Raw genomic sequence first — 14,801 nt, 5'->3', positions numbered from 1 at the left:
ATACTGCTCGTTTCACAGCTGAAGGACAAGTGGATGTATTGAGTTAACCCTACCTCAGGCGTGCTGGGCTGTGCATCTCATTTGGTTCCTTTTCTTTGTTCCCTTTCATTGTCATAAAGCGCTAAGGTTGAAGGACTGTGATCGGTGTGTTGTTAATGGGTGGCCTTAACCCACATGGCCACAATGAAGCAGTTATTTACATGTCTCCTGTGATTCAGAAAGCATTTGCAGCACAAGTGATAATACTGGGTTTCAGAACATGTATGGAATACATACTTAAGCTTTTTTTTTCTTTTCCTTCCCCCTTCTTCTTTCCATCTTCTTTCCCCCTCTTCTTTGCCTTGAAACATCTTTATAGTCCATGCCATCTGGTGCTGCTGATTCCCACATAGCAAGTGCTCGATGCATGGAGGAGATACCCTGTCATGCTGACTGCAGAGACGGCCTTCAGTACAGTTCCACGGTTTAAAAATGTGACAAGCTACTATTTGAAGAGCATCATTTATAGATCAATAAACATATTGGGAAATTTATAAACTTAATACATGGAATTTATTCCACTTTAACAGTCATGTTGATTAAGCAGTGGGGCTCGGGGTTGATTGTAGCACACAGGAACAGTCTGCAAACTGTTACATCTTGATATATGCACAAGTATGCCAGGGTAGATATTTTTCTGAGAAAATATGAAAACACATAATGAGTATTTGTGTTGATGTGCATTTGGTTCTTTTCATGATTTTCTTCAAAATGAAACCATTAAAACTGGCAAATGAGAGTATTAAGCCTGCGATGAGCCTTTTAGAATCCATGGAAAAGGGAGCATGTTTTAAATGAAAAATATCCTGTCTAACACTTAGGCTATGCTAACAAAAAATGATAGACCTTTTTTTTAACCAGGATGAGCTGATTTACAGAAAACATTAGGCTTCTCAGTTAAACTGACAAATTACAACACTTACCCCTGCAGCTACTGAAGTGATTTTCTGGATTGACATTTGCTTGTTACTATTATAACCTTCCTATTATAATCTGTTATCATCATCCTCGGCTAGATCATATTAAAGGTTGATTATTTAGTACCTATATTTTGTTAATGGGCATTTCATGGGGAGGTGGCACTTACCTGATTGTAAGTTAGACATTTTTAGTAAGATGTAGCACTGGATCGAGCGCAGTAAAAGAGGCAGATAAAGCTCCCAGCACCTCCATAGAATTTAGGAGTCCCTGAAATGGATTTCTGTTAGTTTTGTGTCACAAAATCCTTGTTGCACAGTTATTCATTGAAGAACATTGTGCAGGGCCAGGAGCTGGACTGTTATGATCCTTGTGAGTCCCTTCCAAATCAGGATATTCTCTTATTCTATGAACTACATGTGTACATTTTTCAGATACTGCACAGACAAATTAGGCATAGAGTAAGAGAAACTCACATTAGAGTGAATGTTTCTCTGCTGAATTCCCCAAGCACAAAAGGCTCAGCATTTGCACTAGAGTGCCTAACAACAGGGAATTCATTGCATATTTTCTGTACGTTGATGAAACAGGGGGACTTAGGTTCTTACCAGTTTCTTTCCTGGGAATAAATACAAAATGTAATGGGAACGTCAATGTGTATCTCTAGCTACTATCTTAGTTCTCCTCCACACTCTTCTCTAAAACAGCACATTTATTTCCTATAAAATATGTCAAAATAATTCTGCCAGGTCTTATCATGCCTTCTCTGGAAAGTTATAGCCGTGATGACTCCAAGAACTCGCACAGCACAAAGCTTGTTTTGGCAGCCATTTCACAGGTCAGGGTTACAATTTCCAGGAACAAGGTGGTAAAGCCCTGCTAGGAGTTGCAAAAGCTCCTAAGTTTGGAGGCCTCTTAAAGCTTTCCTAGGCTGTCACTATGGGTAGTACCTGTGCAAGGACATACTAAAAGCAGTAGAGTTCAGATGAAGTCTACTTATGTGGCAGTAGTTGGGTGAGGTTTTTGTAGTGTGAAGGCACAGCCATTCAGCTTAGGGGGTGTCACAGTATATACATCAACAGCGTGCAAAGAGCAGCAGAGGAAGTTTCCAAGTTCAGCCATGGCTTGCTGATGCTGGTGTTAAAGATGGTGGTCACTTTTCTAAGGGCTTCACCATATCTCGCAAACCATGCAGGGCTTTCCACACATCCCCTTTTCTACTGACTTAGCAGGCTTGCACCTACTGTGGCATCTGCTGTGAGGCTCAGGGAGCTGGGAGTGTTTAGCCTGGAGAAGAGGAGGTTCAGAGGTGACCTCAGCACTGTCTAGAACTACCTGAAGGGAAGTTCTAGCCAGGTGGGGGCTGGTCTCTTCTCCCAGGCACTCAGCAAAAGGACAAGGGGGCACGGGCTCAAGCTCTGCCAGGGGCAATTGAAGTTGGAGATCAGAAAAAAATACTTTCCAGAGAGAGTGCTCAGGCATTGGAATGGGCTGCCCAGAGAGGTGGTGGATTCACCATCCCTGGAGATTTTTAAACTGAGATTGGCCGTGGCACTGAGTGCCATGATCTGGTGAAGGGACTGGAGCTGGACCAAGGGTTGGACTTGATGATCTTGGAGATCTTTTCCAACCCAATGGATTCTATGATTCTATGAGGAGTAAAGCTGTACTTTAGAGCAGGGCTCCTGAACTGGAAGGTCCCAGAGGCAATGCCTTGGGTTGGAATCCTGGTAATGGATAGTCAGATGTGAACAGCAGGCACTGCAAAATGATAGGGTGGGCAGTAAAATTCTCACTTGCTGAAGCAGCTCTTTAGGAACCAGTCAAAGCCCGTGCTGGTTTTGTGGTATGACGAGGTTTGTTGCCAAGATTTTTGCTCTGCCAATAGAGGATGTAGAAACCCAGTCCAAGTTGGAGACCTGTGTCTGTGGGTAGGAAGACTTCACCACACACTTGCCCAAGACATACAAGCAGGACTTATAACCATCTCTTTTTCTCCAGCCAGATAAACCCAGTGATGTCCTGTGGAGGCACCACTCATGGCTAATGTGTGCCTTTTGTGCCCTTGTCCTTTTCAGTATGCTGGAGGAGCACTCACTGCAGTAACATGGGCCAGTGTCACTCATTACTTTACCTGTTTTATCTTTTGTGAAATTGAGCCTTTAGCCAGAATTGCCTGAGCTGCTGCTCCAGCAGTCGGTTAACTGTGAGGCTCCTTGAGCTCATTTCTCTCAAGTAATTTGATTCCCACGTGCTCCCTGAGATTGCTTTCTCGCTGAGAGGGGAGCTGGGGGTGTGGATGGGAGCAGACCAGAAATGTTGTGGCAGGCAAATGTAGCTTAGAGATAAAAGCAATGCAAAAAACATGTTTTAAAAGATCCCATCTTACTTTATCTTCCTTTAACCCAGTCCTATAGACCAAAATGTTTTTCTGTTCAAGAATCAGAGACATAGGGTCTTTTGTGCTGGTGCAGGGTATAGAACAGGAGGCTGAATTTCATCCTGCTTCTGCATAGAGCCAGTAAGATAATCCTTTCTTTAACATTACCAGAAATGTGTGTAAAATGCTAATTAGATTGTTATTTTTGGGGTGGTAACTGATCATAAAAGACTCTTAGGGATTTCAACATGTTTTCTGGAATCATATACAGAATTCAAGGTCCTCTATTTTGGTTGCTGAACCGCTTCCTCTACATTGTGGTGACTTAGTAATTGAACACCAGTTTTCTAGATAAGCTTCTATTTAAGACTGGTTAGTATGGCAGCCATTTTCTGAATAGTATACAATTTATGGAGAGGTTCTATACAATCACCAGTGCTTTATCACAGTTTTGGGCAAATACCCTGCTGCAAGGGAGTGAAAAACAAGCCTGAAAAGTTAATCTTGCTGGAGGGAGAATTGTTCTGAAAATAAACCATTCAGTGCATAAACAATGGTATATCAGTTGTCTGAAATACGCATTTGTCCCTCTGCATGGTGTTCATTGTATGTTCAGGCTGAGCTACCACGCTCGGGGTAAGAGAGTTTCTGTGTGAAAAAGTCCCAGTTTCTTAGGTAGGATATTACTAATTTGAGCAGACAGTCTCCTTCGAGCTCTCTTATTTTATATGGTGAAAATGAGGCTGCTGGAAGTCCCTGCTTTTGGGTTTTGTTAATGGTCATTAGGTTTTGTCACGAAACATATGCCTTGGTGATATCAGCAGCATTGTTAAATGTCACAAAAATATATTTTCCCAGCAGCAATGGAAGCACATCTACTGTAACATTTGTAGGGTCTAAGCTAATTTTTCCATCATGGACTTTGTAAAAATATTTTTTAAATGTAAAAATATTCTTTACTGAAAAACGTGCACAAAGGAAGCACATGCTAAAGATTGACTGGTTTACTTGCTGTTCTTGTTGGATGGTTGTCATTAACTATTTTACTTGCTGTTCTTGCTGGACGGTTGTCATCTCTCACTTCAAAACAGTACCTGTGCTGCTGGACCAAATCCTTGTGGAGTCCAGTTGCAGGGAGTGATGTTTTCAGGATGTGACACAGTAGAAGGACTTTGGTTTGGTTTTTTCCTACTCTTGCAATGCACAAGTTCTGAAAAAGGGTAAAAGAGGACATGAGTGAAAAAGTTGGCCAATTCTAATTTTTGCAGCGTCTGCATTTCAGTTTATGGTGCGGGGGTGAGGTGTGATGTGAGAAAGGCTGTATCTACACAGCTGTACAGCAAATTTCGTGACTTTCTTTCTAGCCTTGTTGCTTACTTGTCCACTGTGCCTGCAGCTCCACCTCTTCAAAGCCTGTTCTATTAATCTAACCTACTGAGAGCCATTCATAGAGCTTATGGCTTTTTATTTTTAAATCCTCACATAAATGATTTGCTGCCCTTAAGTTAGGAATTTAAAGGAAAATTAAATTAAGGCTGCCTAAGTAATGAAAGTATCTTTGGATTTGATAGATAGAGACCATCAAAGCAAAAAGTTCTGTGTTCCTGGAAAAATTTCTGATATTGTTTAATGCTGGGGGAAGTTACTATTGCTGGTATATTATGGAATATCAGGCCTTAAATTCATACACTTATGCTCCATGAATTTTTTAATTTCCAACATTGTTTGTTATGATTTAGGTCATAAATTGAGAGGTTTCCAACTCAAACCTTTCTATCTTTATAAAGCCTGTGGCATTGGGGTCAGTGTGGTATAGTTTTGCTGACAGATGGACTAAAGAAAGAAAGCCTTAAGAAAGCCCTTGTGCCTTAAGGAACATGTAAATTTTTCTTGCCTGCCATGCAATGTAAGCCCAGTATTTGTTACTGTGATATATGTGGTATATGGTTGCCTGCCTAGTATGACACATGTATAGCTCTCTATTGTTTCTTCTCTTGAGTGCTGGAGCTTTCCTAACTAGAGTTAAGTAAACTAATAAAAATAAATCCAATAAAACATCACTGGGCCTATTTTCAATTTATTTCACTGGGCAGAAAAAAAAATTGATGTTACCTAAAACCTTTATAAAAAAATCTGTGAAGAAGAGAGTTGATCAGCAGTAGTTTCAAAACCTTTCAAAAAAATTGGAAGGAAAAAAAAATCCAGATTTTTGTTTTCTTATATCTAAAAAAAAAAGTATGCCTTTTATTTATCACTCATTTCTTCTCTCTTTAGGTTTTCCAAACGAGCCTGCTGCTGTCATTGCCCTTAACACTATTAAGGAATGGTTAAGCAAGAATCACAATGAGGTATGGAATAAAATAAATTTACTTTTCTTTTTTCAAATTTCTGGTTAAGATTATGGTCTTTGACTCTGAAACTGTGAAAAGAGTAAACATAGTCTTGAGCCTCAAAGTCTTCTATTATTTAGTCTTGAGACCAGTGAAGGCAGGTCAGGACAATGTAGCCGGGGGAAGATTGTTGTATCTAAAAGCTACACTGGAGTTGAAAGGAAATACTTTTGTTTGAAACCATACTGTGCATTTCCTGTGCATTGTAATCTTTGCTGGCAAAGCAAAAGACTATTCTCTTCCTAAGCTGTTTGTGAGTGTCAGAGTTTTCGGGCAATAATGAGGAGATTCTTGGAAAGGAAGTGTGTATGCCAGTTGTCAGTAGAAACAGCCACCAAAGGTCAGTGGTGTGCCAGGGGTCACTTTACAGTAAAGAGCTGTAGGATATTTTCTATTTTTATTAATTTTCGGTTTGTTTACAGTAAATTGTTTGTTTTCGCTGAAACACTCTCTAAATATGTGGATTTTTAACAGGACAGGTCGTCTTCCAGTGGCAACATTGGATAGTGATTATCTGTACGAGACAAAAAAACAAGAATGCTTTCAGTAGAGTGATCTCCATCCCTCCCCTTTCTAGTTTTTGTCTTTGTGTGGTTTGAGTTCTTAGCAGGCTGAGAGTGCCTGGTGCTGGATTGGAGAAGTGCAGCAAAGAAATGACAAAACAAATAAAATAATCATGTCTTAAACTGACGATCTGCCTGTTTCCCCATGATGACAGGCAGCAGATTTCAGACAGCTAGAGTTGTTCAGTATTTTGTCTGAAAACATTGAACAAAGCATCCAGTGGAGGAGCACTGCATACAGGGACATAATTAGTAGTATTTTTCCTCTAGCAATGTATTCAGGAGGCCTTTTTTCCCCAAGCATCTGATATGTTGAGGGTATGAATTTAACAGTTTTATGCTGTTTGGTTTGGGTTTTGCCAACTTTGAACTGGAAGGAAATAATACATTGAGGTTTGAACAGTACATTGAGGTTTTCCAAAGTGGAGGTTCACTAAGGGGTGCAAACATCTTAGGACACTGGTTCTTTATAGCTCTGAGTACTTGGTTGCTGTGGCTTTCATTGCTGTCACAGTCACTTCCTGTGACTTAGGGATCTGAGCAGTGAAGCAGGAGTTTTGGATGGACAGGCTTTGTTAACACTATAGGTGCCTAAATGTCATCATCTTAGCTCTAGACCTGTATTTTTGGGGATCTTGTCTGTTAATTTGTAATTTTGTCCTTAAAGTATGAGGATAGAAACTCTGTGTTTGTGCTGCTTTATCATCTTATAATTATTCCTAGTTGGATTTTTACCACATAATTTTAAAAAACAGGACATTTTTTTCCCTCTGGAAATAAGCTTTTCTTCCTCAAAAGCTGACTCTGCATTGTATATACACCTCCTGCCTTGCTCCCTACAAACTCCAATTTAACCAGAATTATTTTTAAATAAGTAGCTGTGGTTTACAATGTTTGCACAGTGAAAGGAGTCCAAGCTGTCCTGACTACAAAGCAATTGTTAAAAATTATCCTACTGAGCTTACACCACAGCTGTTAGTTCAGTTTGGACTAGCATAGCTCATAGTTGTCTTAAGTATTTCCTAACACCCTGAATCCCAACTTCACCAAGCTGAGCTCTCACACTGTTTGATGCACTTGAAAACATCTGTGTGATGCATTTGATGAAATTATTGCATAGCAGTGAATATGGCAATTCAGAGCTAATCCCCAAGAGCTTTTGTTGGTTTTTGAAGGAAGGTACTAGTTTTTAGCCAAGATATATTTAAAGGCTTCAGTTATCCATGGCTTTATACTTTCACATACGAAGCTTTCCCTCTTTGTAAGGTTTTTCCACAATCTATTTGCTTGAATTTTAGACTATGGCATACCAGCAAGTTTTACATATCATAAACAGGACAGCAGCAAAATAAAGATGGCTAATTTTATTGAAGACAGCAGTAAAAGGGAACTTTGGGAAGCATACCATTGCTGGGATGCTGTTGTTTAATGTGTATAGCAAGGTCAGCATAGTTCATCTGGTTTAAAAGAGCTGATGTAGCTCTGTGCCAGATATCAGTCTGATCCGTTTTATACCAACACAGGATTGTGGAATGGTTTGGGTTGGAAGGAACCTCATTCGAACAGCCCTGGGGATAAGGATGCCACCCACTAGACCAGGTTGCTCTGGGCTCCATCCATCCAGGCCTTGAACACTTCTGGCAATGTATACACTTGGTCTCTTGAATTAGATTGTGGGCTTTGAGTAGTAATATTATACATCACTCAAACTTCTCCCCCAAGTAGCCCATCAAGCAGCAACAGAACGAAAAGGACTTTCTTTGTTTCAGCATTATGGTCTCCTCTTAGTGCAGACAGGCCTGTGATAGAGTCCTTCCTATAAACGTCTGTCATAAAGACAGAGCAATTCCCACTACACCCATGGGATATTTAAATGCACATATTCTAGTCCGGGAGCAAAACCTCTAACGATTTGGCACGAGGGCAGCTCTTCAGAGTGCTGCCCACGTCTCACTCCTGTTATCACTGGCCAGACTGCTCCCCTGACACTGCCTGTGCTGTCAGGACCACTCAGTGTGTCCTGCTAACAGCCTCTCCTGAGCAAGAGGGCTTCCTGCACTTGGCTCTGCCAGAGTTGAATGAATTAAAGTCAACTTCTTGTGCAATCCGCCTGCCTCTGAGAAGGTTCTTTTCTGCTCCTTTAGTCCCAAAGGTGTCTGGCAGCCAGTTATGCCCATGGGCCCAACCACTCACTGAGGTCTCAAACCCTTGGATTGTAGAATGGGAATTGATTGAATGAATTGGAGAAGTTTTAGTGCAAGGTAGAGAGCAGAATGATAGTGTGCTCACTAGGGAATCTGCTTCCATGGCAATACACCTGGCAGAGCCAGGCAGGTGAGTAAGATCCAAAGCTGACAATTTTCCAAGTCTTTTGTTGTGCTCTACAGCAGCCGTGTCTCCTCTGCCTTCCTGCATGCCAGGAATCTGTGACAAATTTGTGAAAGATAAGGCAATATTGTTGTTTTCTCCTCTCTGCCTTCCTGTAGTACTTCTTTCCTTTGATGCTATAATGAAGATTTTATCCACACTGATATTAATTCAAAATATAAATAAACCAGTTGCTACATTCCTTAGTCAGCCTGGGGGCCTGAAAATATAACCTGAATGACTCCTGTCTTGCAGGCTGTGTTGGAGTCCTGTGAATTTCTCTGTCATAGTATTTACAAGACAAGTGATTTGCATTTAATAAAAGGTTTTCTTATCCAAGCCCATGGTTGTGCTTGACCCCTCAGGTGTTTGTATAAAAACTTATTAGCATGCTTAACTCTGATGTCACTCAGACGAATGTCTCATTACCATGCAAATGGAGTTAGCTCCTTTCTGAGGTTAATTGTTACAAAGCAACAGAGAGGGAGGGAAATCTATTGTAATTTAGTGAACCTACAGCCATCTTAGTCCAGCAGCTTAAAATTTAACTACATAAAGTCCACTGGGGAAAACAACCAGCAGTGGTTTGGACTCAGTTGTGTGTAACAGCAGCACTGCTCTGGTCTTGAAATGCAGCCCTTAGTCAAACTAATCTCTGGCCATGCTTTACACCAAGGTCTGCTGACTTGCAGCCAGAGGGCAAATCTAGTTTAGAAGCTGGTAAATGGTGTTATGCTGTAAGTGTAGAAATCCCTTGGAGCAAACTCCCTGGAATGGCCACAGTCAGCAGTAGTGGTTAATTTACTGCAGACCACCTAGGCTATCTCCTTAGCAAACTGTGTTTTCACATTTCAGAAAGCACTCTAGAGCTTTAATAGAATTCTTCAGAGCACAAAATAGAGTTGGAGTCCATCCTTTATGAAATTATATACTGAGATTAATTTAAAAATGCACATTAAGCTCTTTGAACAGGTCAGAATGTTTCTTTCTGTGATGATTTTGGTAAGCTTTGAGGTGTTGCCACCAGATTTCCCCCATAATGGTATCACAAAAAAATTGTGACACCTTTAAATACTTGGACCCCCTTACATTTTTGAGGATGATGTGGAGAGAATTATCTTTGGGGGTTTGTAGCTGGTGTCTTTGAATGTTGGCAATGATAGAAATTATCTTTTACGTTGCTGTGCTTCTCAAAAGGGTGAAAAATAAAAAGGCTCAGTGTATGCCTTACCTTATGTCACTGACAGAAAAGCCTCAGGACTTTTTCACTGCTCAAGAAAAGACTTTAATTTAACAGCACATTTAGTTCAAACTATTGTTCTTTCTCTTGCACAATATCTCAAAACATTTATTACTCGCCCCGGTAGAACAACAGCCAGGAGAGTGCGATGGCAATATATGTGCCATTGAAATAACTGATGCAAATTAAAAGCACATAAATGGGAAATAAATCAACACATTCCTGATTCCTTTTCATTGCACTCACTGCCAAAGAGAGATGTTTTCTTAGTTTTCCTGAAGTACATGAGATTTAGGTCCCTGTGTTTTAGCAGGTAGTTATGTATCATCGCTCAGCCAAAAAAAAAGATTTTTCAGCAAAACAGGATGAGCAAAATCCTGGTGAGGTGGGAATTAGTGGAACTGTGTTTTATGTGCTAGGTATTGGTGCCTAATTTGGAGAGAAATGTTATGATGGACAGCCACTGCCTGGGAGGACAGAGCAGAGGGACTGCTCTCTATTGCACAAGGCAGACTTGCCTGAAAGATCATTTCATTATTAATTTTGTTTTTAATTTCTCTTTCCCCCTCCCTCTGGTGGTCTCAGCAATCTAATTTTGGCTCGTCATTCTTCAGAGACAATTAAACAAAGTGGCATCTTGAGATGAGGTCTTGTCTTTATCTGTCCAGAAGGATGCAGATGGAGTCAATGTGTCTTGGAAAATGTTGTCTGATGCAGTTTCATTTAATGTAACCTCAGTGAGATTCCCCTAGGACAGAGGAACTAACTTTCTACATTTATTCCAGAAAGGAGTGGAGTAGATAGCTGACAATATTTAATTAATGAAAACAAATTTAAAAAAAACCCAAACTATATATTAATGCAAACAACTCCCCCTAAGATAACATTACTTTTAGTTTTGCTTGGCTGGTTTTCGTGCTTACAGTTTTACAGCTGTCAACAAAACCATGTGAAATTCTAACAAAAAAATATATGTATTGATGCCTAAGGTGATATCTTTTACGACAAGTCTGGGCCTGCAGTGACATGTATTTATTTTAAAGTATATTTATTACTCAGAGATAAAGCCCTGAAAATACAGGTTTCGATTGAAGCCCCTGACAGATCCTCAAGGACAGTGAGGGTGCCGATAAAAATTCCGGCGGCTATTTTGGTCTCTCTGATATGCTGGTATCAGTTGATTAACATAATCTCCTCCCCTCCCCCAGCACCGTTCTCTTGGGTAGGTTAAAAAATGATCTCCTTTCTATTTCTACATTCTAATTAGGTGGTAATCATATGCTGCTCTGATTGAAATGAAAATCAGCCATCATGCCACTGTCATCTCGCTGAAGTCGAGGAAAAAATGCTTTTCAACTTGGTACCAAATTAAAATGATTTACTTGCTCTGTGTAGCTGCTCTCTCACCGGGCTCAGAGAGATTCAGTGCTGCCCCCAAAGCCCAAATCTAACTATCATCCCAACAGACAAGTCATTTTCTGAAATGATAAGCCTGCTGCCAAGGCAGCGACGCTTTCCTATATGTTCTTCAGGCTGCTGTTAAGGTAGAAGGCTGATAAAGCGAAGCGGACAAAGCCTGTCTTCATTGCACATGATACTTTATTTATTAAACTTAAAACCAGGTTTTGGTATTTTTGCTACAGCTCTTGAGAGAAAGGTGGGAAGCATCCCTTTTGGTAAGAAATGTTGGAGCTGGTGATGGCTCGGAATGTCCCAGGTGACTGTTGGTCCTGTGTGATGGTTTCTGACATACTCACTTGTGACCCAGATAAAACTGGGAAGAAGGGGTTGGAAACGTGTCTTTCTGTCACCTCTTCCCTCTAAAATTTGTGGAGGATCAAGGAATTCCATTCCTATGCATAATGTAGATGTACTCAGGGAAAACATGGAAAGGTTTATCTAACTTTAGTGTGCTGCATCAATAACACCTCCTGTAACTCCGTTACAGCTAATGAGTGTCACTAATACAAGAAGGGCTCTGCATGGGTTCTTTCGTGTTTACAGCAGTTAACTATCTAATAATTGAAATTTGTCAAAGTGTTTATTCCTTTTATCCTTACAATTTAATAGCAGTTATGATAACAGGAGCCTGAATAGCTTGAAAATTCTACAGGAGTGTAGCTAAATTAGCAGAATTGTCTCTACTGCAGGGTTGAGAATTTGTCTTGTTTCTTTGATTTATTTTTTTCCTCCTGATTTCTCTGTATTTGAAGGGGTCTTGCTACTGTAGCAAGCTGTGTGGGGAAAAAAACTCCAACCTTTAAAGTAAATACAAACTATGGAGTTTTCTCTTTTCTGTTACTTCTTGCATGACAAAAAAAGATCAGAATAACATCCCTTTATTTCAGTACTGGCTTTCAGCCAGGAATCTGATAATTTCATCTGGCTTGTCAAATCAGCCCAATGCAGAAGGTGTCCAGCCTTCATTTTGGAAAGATTCAGTTAGTGTTGCTACCCTTCTGGAACATTAAATCATTTTGTGATTTCCCCCCTGTGTGTACATAGGAATAAACAGACAAATAAATGAGGAATAGCAATCCATGTAACTCGAGTGAGATTCATGGATAAAATATTTCTTGAGTAACAGAGAAATTGCTGTTAGAATTCTTTGTTTTTCTTCTGAGCTTTTCACATTAGTAAAGATGTTGTGACTTATGTTGGGCTATACTTTGGTGTTTGTAGCAGTGAATTATAGCTGGATCTTAGCAGGAATTGTGCTGAGATGGAGTAAGAGGGAGGAGAGGCTGGAGAAGGTTTGCCTTCTGCTCTGTGGAGGTTTGCAAGGAGACTCCTATTGTGGAGACACTGTTTTGGGCCACTTACAGCTGAAGCTGCATGCCAAGGGTGGGTTTGGCTGGCAGGCACCAGCAGAAATAACCCAGGTGGGACAGGCGAGTACCAGCTGCCGGCCCAGCCACAGTCCCCAGTGAGAGAAAAGCCACTTTGCTGGCATGGGCAGCAGCTCTTCCACAGGAGCCAAGAGCACGTGCTTGGTTTTGCTGGCACTTGCCTGGCATCCTGCAGAGCGTGTGATGGCTTCTCTGAGTGTTGTGTTTCCAATAAACTCACGGCGCTGCTTTGCCTCTGGAAAGCTGCCACTTTGGTTGGATTTAAATTCAGTTCTGTCGCCTACAATTTCCCCCAAAGCAGAATGTCCAGCCTGGCATGTGAAGGTGAAATAATATACTAAAATATAAAAAAATACATGAGGTGAGTCTTATACTGGAGCAAGCATTGGCTCACCCTACAAAGGACCAAACTAGTACGAGCTAGGTAATTGTGAAGGGAATATTAAGTTTTATTCTGTTTTCCCATCTGAGATTTTAACTGGCAAACTCCCATCATCATCTCCAACCACATTAGCCATCAACAGTAGGTCACAGTCAAACTTACACAGAAGGAAATCCACATGGATCCTTATGGCCAGAGTGCATTCCCTGAGAGGAACAAAATGAGTTTATGGCTGCTAGACTTTGGCATCTTGACATATAGTTTGAGATATATGATTCTGACATTTAATAGGTTAGATGATATTGGCCACATACTTCATAGGTTCTGTATCCTACTGTATTCCTGGGAAGGTGAAAAATGGGTCTGTCTATTATACATGAAATGACGGAATAGATGAGAAGAGCACTTTGGATGTGGGGAGCATTGACAATGAGGACCTGTGGAGACGTGGGAATTGACTGGCTGGCTTCCAAGATAAAATACCTGATAATTAATACAGAACAACTTGCTTAAATTCAAATGTGAGCACAGTTTAAGAGTGCATATCACCTTCCTACTTAGGTTTCAGGACAGATTACACCATTCTTTCATTTATTTGGGATTAATGAAAAAATAGAAAATAAATTAGGTGAGCTATGAAATTTTTCCATAGGAATAAACAGTGCTTCCTGGGAGGAGTTACTGAACAAACACCGTGCAACGACTTACTCAGGTTCTCACTTTACGTCTAACCTGATCTCTCATGAGATAACAGAGTAAAGAGTAACTTTGACCAGCTACTAAATCTAAATAGAATTAAGTTACTGAAGCCTTATTTTATCTTTTCTTACATAAAAAAAGAGTAAGGATGAATATGCTTTGGGACTAGTAAAAACTGGAAAACAGCGAGTGGTTACATGATAAATACTGGCTGAGAGTAAAAGCAGAATTAAGTAGCTTTAAAAGTAGTGTAATTTTACAGCTGAAATGGAAGTCATCGTGGCACAGAGCACAGCTTTGACTTACAGTTATGCCTTGTAAATAACAAGGTTGGTTGGCATTGCCTGTGTCTCTCTGCTTTTCTGTCTTTATCCTGATTCAGTAGTACATTTTCAGATTACCAAAAGTGAATTTAGGATGCTTTTCTGAACCAGAAATATTGAATTTCTCTGAGCCAGGGTGCTTGTCTTGTCTTTACTGTTAGACTTAAGGCTCTGCATGGTTGGACACTGCTGGACTCTTCAGCACTGCAGGCTGAAATGAAATCCTGAGAACCAGTTGCTACATGTTCATCCCCATGATCAATGCACAATAAATCCAGGGGATAGGAGTCGGTCTCCCCCTTGCACAGAAACTAGGGCCTTTCAGGAGACTGTCTCCAAATGTCCTGGATTTGATGTTGTGCGAGGAAGGGATTTTTCAGCTTCTGTATTCTCTTCTGGCTTCTTTCATTCAGCTTTTCCACACACTTAGGAGAGACTGAGTATTTAAGCCTCAATCCACTTACATATTCTCAGGTTGGGGGAAAAGGTTTTATATGTGATTTTCAGCCTCTTCTGCTGGAAATTTCACCTTTGATTTAAAGTCCCTGTGGGTTTTGTGAGCCAAAAGGTTAAAAATTCTTAGTCTTCTATTTGCATATTGATAGTTTTATCTTTCAACTGAGATAGTGATGTATGGCTATTGTTTTATAG

The 14,801-nt window shown here is 40.4% G+C and overlaps 1 protein-coding gene across 2 annotated transcripts in view; it reads left to right on the top strand.

The window, feature by feature from the left end:
- Nucleotides 1–14,801, top strand: part of MACROD2 (mono-ADP ribosylhydrolase 2) — an 842,575-nt gene that overhangs the window by 580,995 nt on the left and 246,779 nt on the right. For both annotated transcript variants that reach the window (XM_071582106.1, XM_071582105.1), the window contains exon 8: nucleotides 5,612–5,685. In XM_071582106.1, coding sequence (XP_071438207.1) covers nucleotides 5,612–5,685 — 74 coding nt within the window. The remainder of the gene's footprint in view (nucleotides 1–5,611; nucleotides 5,686–14,801) is intronic.

Source organism: Pithys albifrons, chromosome 2, assembly GCF_047495875.1.
Source record: "Pithys albifrons albifrons isolate INPA30051 chromosome 2, PitAlb_v1, whole genome shotgun sequence".
Lineage (NCBI taxonomy): Eukaryota > Metazoa > Chordata > Aves > Passeriformes > Thamnophilidae > Pithys > Pithys albifrons.
Note: the sequence above shows the minus strand (reverse complement) of the source record. Positions and strands in the feature narration are given on the sequence as shown.